Genomic DNA, 9457 nt, shown 5'->3' on the forward strand with positions numbered 1-9457 from the left:
GGTATCTTTAAAAGTACCTCTCTTTGTTCAATAAAGTGTGTGTGTGTGTGTGTGTGTGTGTGTGTGTGTGTGTGTGTCTTGTGGAAAGGATTGCCCATGATTCCTTAGTCTCAAAACACAGTAAGCAAGTCTCGGATCAGCTGTACTGAGAACTTCCTTTGAAGCAGCCTGACATGGGAGAGAATCCCGGCTCTGTACTTGCTGGCAGGGCAGGCTCCTGAACCTCAGTCCTCTTGTCTATGAAATGGGATCTGCCAGGCAGGGTGCCCTTAACACAGTGGGGGAGGGGGGGAGGCGGGCAGCAGTTAATTACTATTATTGTTCTTGTCGTTATCGTTAATGCCAGAGGAGGCGGTAGCTATCTGCTAGGTTATGAAATCACCCATGTAGAGTGGGGAATTTTTGCACAAACATCCCCAGCTATTCATATGCTGACGGAGCCCAAGGGTAGCCCGGTCAGCATCGTTAGGGGCTGTTTGGGGGCCAAAGCCAATAACGTACCCAGGGCCTGCCAGGACCCCACCTTGCTCAGCCCAGATACAGCAGACTGGCGGCCTGGGGGAAGTTCCCCAGTCATGAGGATTTCCTAGCAGAGGGAAAGACAGGCTGGTCTGCGTGGACAGGCCCTGGGAGGAGCGGCCGTCTGGAGTGTGGGCAAACCTGCTTTGCCTCCCCCAAGCCACCCAGCGGTCAGTGTCCCTCAAATTAAAGTCCTCATGGTCACCTTCAGCGTCTTTCCCCCACCCCCCACCACCACCCCAGGAAGGAAGAGCGGAGTGGGGGGACCCTGGGGAGCAGCAGGCACCTACTTGGGTCTCGCTGTCTTTGCCGACGAGGGTGCCCATGGTGCTGGTGTTCAGCTGGGGGCTCTGCCTCTCACCCCCGTCCTGGGGTGGCACCTGCATGTGGGGGATTTGGAGGGCCCAGCCAGCACTGCGCCCATGAGGCAGCTCCAAAGCTGGAGCCTGGCTGGCTGGTGGCAGACAAGCCAGCTGTCCTTCCTACCTCTAATCAGATTGAGGGACTGTGCAGGGAACTCTGCAGAAGGCCCTCCGGGGAGGTCAGGTGGGGACCAAAAGGTGGTGGTTGCTAGGAAAAGCCCAGCTGTTGCCCTCAGAGACCAGGTCGCTAGGTGACCAGCTGCCCGTTTCCAGGGCCCTCACGTCATCAGTAACCCCTGTGCTTTGGCAAGGCTGGCCCAGAGCAGGCCTCCCCAGCCTGTGACACTCAGCTGCGCCCGCACCAGGCCTTATGCTGGGATGGCTCACGGGACAGGGACCCAAAATGTCCCAAGTTAAAAAACTCAGGGTCGAGGCAGGGGGCATAAACTCAAGCCCTTAAAGTCTCTTAAAGCATCCCCCCAAATCTTCTTAAAACCAAACAGTAGTTTAGTTCAACTAGTAACGAATGCTTGCCCAGGAGCCCCAGCCCTGCTAAGAACGGTCCAAATGGGGCCTTGGAGACAAACAGCTTCTGGGGGGGTGGAGTAGGAATGGCCCATGCAGAGAAGGAAGGCGAGGCTGGTGGTGGAACTATCAACAGTGTCGCAGAGTTGTGGGGAAACTGTTTCAATGTGTAACTTCTCACAAACAACCACCCCCTGGATGCAAAACCACACTCCCTGCCACAGAGTCAATTCCTACCCGTACCGTAGCGACCCTACAGGACAGAGCATAACTGCCCTCACGGATTTCTGAGACGGTCGTGTGTGTGTGTGTGTGTGTGTGTGTGTGTGTGTGCAGGAGTGTAGGATGGGTATGTGCAGGTGTGCACTCATGTACCTGTCTGATAGCAGGTACATGTTTGCACATGTATCTGTGGGGGGTGTCTATGCGGGATGTGTGGGTCTCCATGTGTGCAGGCTTGTACATGCATGTATGCACCACCTGGGGTGTGCGGGTCTGTGTCTACATGCAGACATGCGTGTGCTTGGTGTGCACTGCATTTGGGGGCCTCGTGAGTGCATGTGCGCTTGTGTGAGTGTGTTTCAGCCCTGATCCCCCAGGAGACGGATGCCAAGGCAGTGGGGAAGACAAGGTTTCCCTGTCTCTGTGGTGGGCACCCAGGCTTAGTTGAGGGGGACTGACTCCTAGCTAGGTAGGGGAAAGCAGAGCGCGAACAAGGCACGCCGATGATGGCAGCACACAGGGCGTAGGTCTTCACCGATCGGAGGGAGGGCTCCTGCTGGTGAGAGGGCAGGCTTGCTCTGAGGGGCCCCGGAAAGCAGAATGAGGGTTGGGTTACTGAAGCCATAGGGAAGTGAGCTTAGTCTGAGTATAAGAAAAAATTCCACCAATCAGAGGTACACATGGATGGAAAGGAGAGCCTTTAGGGGGTCATGAGCTCCCCACCCCTGGAGGTAAGCAAGCAGAGACGGTGAGAAGTCTTATCAGGGATGGCATTCTGATGCCACTCTGAGGCCCCACCTTGGGCTCTCCACTCGAGGTTCAGACCTGGGCCCTGCCTGAGGAGCCCTGAGCTCTCTCCAGCAACGCGGTCTCGGCATCCTCCCTCATCTGCCCCCTTTTCCTGGCGGTGACCCGAAGCCAGCTCTGAGCCCACCTGGCTCTATGCAATGTGATTCCGCGTGAACTGGATTAAACTCACTGCCGTTGAGTTGATTCTGATTCACAGCAGCCCCACAGGCCAGTGTCAAACTGCCCCCTGTGGGTTTCTGAGGCTCTAAGTCTTTAAGGAAAGCAAACAAGATCTTATCTGGCTCCCACAGAATGACTAGGGGATTCAAACAGCTGAACTTTGGTTAGCAGCTCAATGTATATAACCCACTACACCACCAAGGGCCCTGTGGTGAGGATGAGGGTCCGTAGAAGCGGATAGCTCCCAGCTCTGAAATCATGTGTTGGTCTCATGGTTGCACTACATCCTGTCTAAGACTAAAAGTGACCTTCAGTGGGGTCAGGCAGGGCCCTGATGGTGTAGTGGTTACACATTGGGCAGCTACCCAAAGGTGAGGAGTTCGAAATCTGCAGCAGCTCCTCGAGAGTAAGGTAGGACTTTCTACTCCCGTAAAGAGTAATACATGTTCAGAAACCCAGGGGCCAGTTCTGCCCTGTCTTACGGGTTCACTCCAGGGTCGGCATCAACCAGCGGTAGGCTGGTTTGGTTTGGATGGGATCAAGACTACCAGAGACTCCCAACGAGGCACTGGTCCCAGGCCAGGTCCCGTCCCTTCCATTCTCACAAGACCACCTGTGTGACCACCCTACAGGGGGACTACTAGTGTCCCTGTGTATCGACCCTAAAGCAAAACTCTGACCCAGGTCACTCAGCTAAGAAGAGCAAAGCCAGGGTTCTGATGCCAACATCCAAGCTCCTAAGACTCGGGGAGGTGGTGTGTGACGCAGGAGGGACCCCAGTGGCAGTGGCAGGGACAAGGAACAATGCAAGGGCGTGGTCAGTGACCGCACCTCCTCATTGCCTCTGCTGGCCTCCATGTCTCTCCAGTGCAACTGTCAGATGACCACTCCGTAGCTCAGAGAGCTTCAGTGACCCCCCCCACTACTCCCTGGGAATCAAGTTCAAGGAGTTGGCAGTCTGGTACCACCGCTTCTGTAGTGTCAGCTCCCACCATCACCTCCAGCCTCTGTTCCCTGGCCCTCCTCTCCTTAAAAGCAGTCCCTGGCTGGAAGCCAGCCCCATTGGCATCCCTTAGCTAGGCAGAGCCACTCCTGGGTCTCACCTGGGCTCTTCCTCTGCTTCCTCTTCCTCCACTTCCTCTTCCTCCTCGTCCTCTTCCTCCTCTTGAATCTGGGGCAGCTCCCTGAGATGGGGTCAGAGGCAGAAGGTAAGTGCCCTTCAGCCGGCTCCCCAGCCCCGCTCCCACTCCATTCTCTGTAAGATGACCTCGCTACAGAATGCCCCAGCCCACTCTGGGGACCCCACCTTGGGTTCACCACTCCAGGTTCAGACCTGGGACCCCCGCCTGAGGTGTCCTGAGCTCTCTCTAGCAATGAGGTCTCTTCATTCTCCCCACCACCACCACCCATTTTCCTGGTGGTGACCTAAAGCCAGCTCCTGAGCCTATCTGGGCCTCAGTTTCCCCATCCATGTCCTGAAGGCCTGGGCTGGGGACTGCCCGAGCCCCTGAGTCTCTCAGAGTGGGCAACTATTACCCAACATGGCTGGTGGGATGGGGGCTTGTTCCATGGCTTAGAAGGCAAGGCGGCAATCACAGCCATGGGGCGGGGATGGACCCACCCCACCCAGCCTCAGAAACCAGCCCTGTGACCGCCGCCACTCATGTGCATCTGCAAACACACATGCGCTAAGTACGAAAGTCAGTCGTGCTACCAAATCCCAGAAACCGTGACTATCCAAGTGTGAAACTACTGCTCCACAAATTTCCCCATCGCAGTCTGGGCACATCCAAAGGCCAGGTTTCCATCTCTCTAGCCTGCCACCAAGAACTCTGTGCTCTTTGGTGTAGACGCTTGAATCGGCAGCTCAAGCATGCCCGGGGAACTCAAATAGGGTCCCTCTGAGTGTTCCCTGCATTTGGGGGACAAGAAAGACGTCTGAAAGGGCACTCAGGGCAGTGGGACAGCTGGGATGAATGTTCCCAGTGAACGTTTCATTGTGCAGGTACAGTGCCCTGATGGGGGTGGGGGTGGGGAATCCCTCAGAGCAGCCTGCCTGGTGAAAACATCTTTGTGATAAGCTCCCATGATTGTCCCGCATCCTTCAAGACGATCTATCAAGAGGACCGCCTGGGAATCTCAAAAAAGCAGTCCCCATCACCTTCTGAACTGGCCCCTCTCCCTTGATTGGCACCAGCCCGTCAGATCCCCTCGGAAGCCACTTATGGGACCTTGCTCTCTGGATCATGATGGTAAATTCCTGGCTCTTTCCATTCCACAGAATGGTCCTCATCAGCGCTGATGTTGCTTAAAAGACAGATGGAATGATAAGCTGATCTTCCCCAAATGCTGTTGGTACCCAGTGAGCTGAAAGATTTCTCCGGCAAAGATGTTCACTTAAAATTGAACATGAGGGGCCACGAGATCGCCAGCTTCCATCACTAGGAAGGGTAACTGCGGGCTCCTTCCTCTGGAACCTAGACGTCAACCACAGTTTCTTCATGCACCGAGGGGGAAGTTTCTGATCTTCCTTATAACACGCGAGCCATCTGAACATGTTGTTTTATATTGGGCAGCATCTCAGTAAACTTGTTGCAAAGCTTTTACTGATTTGGGAAGATGTTCACTTGAGTTTTATGAACATGTTGATATTAGTCCTCCTAACCTCAAAATTGTTTTTTCCATGGCAGAAGAAGTGTTCTTTATTTTGTTTTGTTTTTTTTGTTTGTTTGTTGGATTGCTTGTTTGAAGGCACCCTAAGGAGGTGAGACAAGAGTTTGACTGAGCTACCCACCGATCGCAGAGATAGCTTCAAACACATTTTGCTTGGAATAAGCTCATGCTTGTACGAACTAGACACTTGACATCTACTTTCATGTATTTGTTCTGAAAAGTTGCTTCTAGCAACAATATTTTGGATTCAGCCTAAATATCCCTTAGTAGGGGCACGGTCCCTCCTTACCATGGAATGCATGCAGGTGTGAAAAATATGGAGGTGGTCTCTTGAGAAAATGCCAAACTATATCGTTAAATATATGCAATGTGCACGGGGACCCTAGCTGTGTACAAGAAAATAAAGTGTATTAGGCTAGGTCCTCGACCCAAAATAACTGGATTTTTTCCCAAAGATATGTATTTAAATTTATTTTACAAAACCACCTTATCACCTTCAAAGTACTCTCCGTTACACTTAATGCATTTGTCAAATCTGTGATTCCATTCTTGGAAACATTCTTCAAACTCATCTGTTTGGATGGCTGACAGCACCTCCCTCATGTTTTTCTTCACCTCTTCTACGTCATCAAATCACTGTCCCTCTGCATTTGTAGAAACAAAAAGAAGTCACACAGAGTGAGGTCAGGTGACTAAGGTGCGTGGGGCAAGAGAGACATGCTGTTTTTTTGCCAAAAACTAGCACACTGAGATGCTGCATGAGCAGGTGCATTGCCATGCATTGTGGCAGTCCCGTCTGCCAGAAATCAGGCCTTTTTTGTCACACACTGTTTTACAATCTTTTCAGAACCTCTAAATAGAAAGCTTGATTAACAGTCTGATCTGGTGGAATGAACTCCAAATGCACTATGAGTCGACATTTTTTTCCATTCAGGACTTTTGACAGACATCCAGAACAAGGTTTGTCATCAGTCAACATTTCACCTTTCTTGAAATGAGAAAATCACTCATAGACTTGAATTTTTCCCATAGTGCTGTCCTTGTAAGCTGTGCTCAACATCACAACAGTTTCTGTGGCATTTTTCCTGAGCGGAAGCAAAATCTCACAGCCACACACTGTCCTCTTAAATAGGCCATCACAAAAAATAAAGTTCCATCGAAACTGCTTTTACAAAAAAATTCACCGTGACCAGGGAGAACCTTCCCAGGCGATGCCACTGGGTGCACTAACTCAGAGCAAGTTGTTCGATGCTCACCTATCGGGACAAATGTGTACTAGGAAAACTCTGCTCTGCCCAGCACAATTCTGGGGGGTTTTTTTTGGGGGGGTACCCCTCTGTGTGTGTGTGTGTGTAGACTATGAGCCATTTCCTTGATATAAATTTCTTTAAATACACACATAAAAATTTTATAGTGATATATAAATATAAATAACAAAATTTACATCAAGGAAGTGGTTCACACCATTATAGAAACAGGCGAGTCCAGTGTGGTTTAAATCCTTGGGTCAGACGATGTAACAACGATGAAAAATACAACTTTCCTCTAGTTCCTAAATGTTTCCTCCCTGCTCCCACTACCATGACTCGAATTCGACCTTGCAAGTCTGGCTAGACCAGAGGAGGTACACTGGATGTACAGATAAGAACTGAAAATACAGGGAATCCAGGGTGGATGAGCCCTACAGGACCAGTGGTGTGAGTGGCGAAACAGGGAGGGTAGAGGGAGAGTGGGTAGGAAAGAGGGAACCAATTACAAGGAACTATATGTGACCTCGTCCCTGGGGGACAGACAACCGAAAAGTGGGTGAAGGGAGACGTCGGACAGGGCAAGATATGACAAAATAACAATTTATAAACTATCAAGGTTTCATGAGGGAGGGGGGAGTGGGGAGGGAGGGGAAAATGAGGACCTAATGTCGGGGGTTTAAGTGGAGAGAAAATGTTTTGAGAATGATGTACAAATGCGCTTTACACAATTGATGTGTGTATGGATTGCGATAACAGTTGTATGAGGCCCTAATAAAATGTTTTTTAAAAATCCTTGGGTCAGATATGAAGCGGGAGGTGTTTTGGACTCATGTGGCTATCAGGGCTGACTAGTCAGGAGGCAGGGAGACCACAGCTGGTGGATGCAGTGGCAGATGAATTCAAGTTCAGCAGGTCAGATACCAGACCCCAAAGGATCTCATGGTTGGCAGCCAGGATGGTGGGCCATTGGCTCAAGTCCAAAGTATCAGAGATCGGTGAACCAGACGCAGGATCTAAACCAGCCAGAATCGAAGAAGCACTCCACAGCATCTGCTTAGATAGGAGTAGATCACATCCCCAAGGAAACTTCTGGTCAGTTGCACTCCACCCTAATCTTTTCACAATTGTTGGCTGCTCAGATCAGATCGCATCATGGAACTGATTATAGTATCATGGGGATTACCGGGCTCTCACTGCCAAACCACCGAGAACACTGGCTGAGCCAAGTTGACCCAGGACGTGACCATGACAGGAGACCCCGTTCCTGTTAAGAACATATGCATTAGAGGCAAAGTCGTAGGGGAGGAGGAAAGAGGAGGGCATAATGGCTTGATGGTGACAGGGCTGTGGGACCAAATGGTGGTGCTGTATGTAATTCATGCCACACGGGATGGCGCACTTATAAAACATTACAGTGGCAGCTTTTATGTCCTCTCTCTATTGAACACAATCCAACTTGATTGTTTTCTTTTTTAATTTGGTGAAAGCTGAGGGGGACACTGCCGCTGCCTCTGGAGCAGCACGGCAGAGCCTGGTGAGTGTGCCTGCTGGGGTGGGTGGGTGGAGTGGTCACCTGGCTGCTGGGGAGGGGGCAGGCTTGGTTTTCTGTCTGTTCCCTTTTCTGCCTGTGGGATTTCGTACTACATGCTGAGGTGTCCCAGGATCCTCCAGTGCCTTACCCGGACGTCTCCTCCACGGCCCCGCTGTCCTCCTGGTAAGCCCGAGCCTCCTCTGGGCTGGCACTGCCGTCCCCAGTCTCTGCCTCTTCCCAGTCAGGGTCCACCTCCTCCAGAAGCAGCTGGGCCTGCACTGGCCCTCCAGGGAGGATGCTGACTACCGGGACACAGAAGTGGGGTGGGGGAGCGTGAACTCAGGGGACAGTGGCCATCACTGGTAGAGCCTCTCAGTCAAGCAGTGAGGAACGGCCCGTTTTCAGCAGGGCCATGAGCAACTAGTCCAGGCTAGACCTTTGGGGCAGTCTACCATGAGTCATCCTGTCCCCTCCTTTTTCTCTTACGATGGAGCTCTCATTAAAATTGATCAAGCACGCTTCTAATTAGGGTCTCCTTCAAGGAGGTTTGTACAGAAGCCAACTGAAGTCGCTTGTGGGCCAGATGGGACCTAGGACAGCCATCTCAGGGTCTCACTCAAGTAACGCCTAATCACAGCCCCTCAAGGGATGCCAAGTGTGGGACTACCTTGTCATATCCAGGGGGCAGAGTGGCCTGGATTATCCCAAGGGATACAGAGCGCCTATTCACGACCTGCTCTCTAGATGCCCCTCCCTGGTGACAGCGTACCCCATGCCCCTCATCTCAACGCCCACTTCTGGGAGCCCGTCTCTCCCTCTGGGACTTAAACATTCCACCATCAAAGGGAATTTGGCTTCCTCTGTGAGGATCCCTCCACCTTGTCTTTGTCAAGTCTTCACTCACATGGTCCCCAGCAGCAGAAACACTGCAGGGCTGTGGGCTGGGCAGAAGGGGCGGCAGGGGAGTCTCATGGGGAGCCCAGACCCACCCTCGGGCACTTGTCAGGGAGGAAAGGGGAGGCTGCTTGAATGTCAGCTGGGATCTTGGTGGCCCCCAAGCCAGGCAGGAATTAGTAACTGTGACTATAAACAGAGGCTGCCTCAGATCTTATCCCGTGGCCGGGGTTTGCAAGCTATTGTTTGTGGTCCAGCATTCTGATGTAATAGCGATGTGTATAAGGTTTTCAGGGGCTCCTGCCTCTGAAGCAGGGAGCCGAGGCTTTCTTTGCATTGTCTGTTCTTGGCCTGGAAGCTCTGCTGTCTCCTGTCCACTTTGGGCCACCCAGCCGGCATTTGAAATACCAGTGGCACCGCCTCCAATATCACAGCGACACACAAGCTACCACAGTACGACAAACTGACAAGGCAGCCAGAATGCTCTTTAGAGGCGAGGACGGCGAGACTTC

At 52.0% G+C, this 9457-nt stretch overlaps 1 protein-coding gene across 1 annotated transcript in view; it reads right to left on the bottom strand.

The window, feature by feature from the left end:
• The window catches only part of CNGB1 (cyclic nucleotide gated channel subunit beta 1), a 65005-nt gene that overhangs the window by 41349 nt on the left and 14199 nt on the right, over positions 1–9457 (bottom strand). The window contains exons 12-13 of the mRNA XM_045293903.1: positions 8200–8353; positions 3701–3781 (exon numbers count right to left, since the gene is read on the bottom strand). Coding sequence (XP_045149838.1) covers positions 3701–3781; positions 8200–8353 — 235 coding nt within the window. The remainder of the gene's footprint in view (positions 1–3700; positions 3782–8199; positions 8354–9457) is intronic.

This window comes from Echinops telfairi, unplaced genomic scaffold, assembly GCF_000313985.2.
Source record: "Echinops telfairi isolate 266 unplaced genomic scaffold, ASM31398v2 ScPeMD7_2291;HRSCAF=2852, whole genome shotgun sequence".
NCBI classification, from domain to species: domain Eukaryota; kingdom Metazoa; phylum Chordata; class Mammalia; order Afrosoricida; family Tenrecidae; genus Echinops; species Echinops telfairi.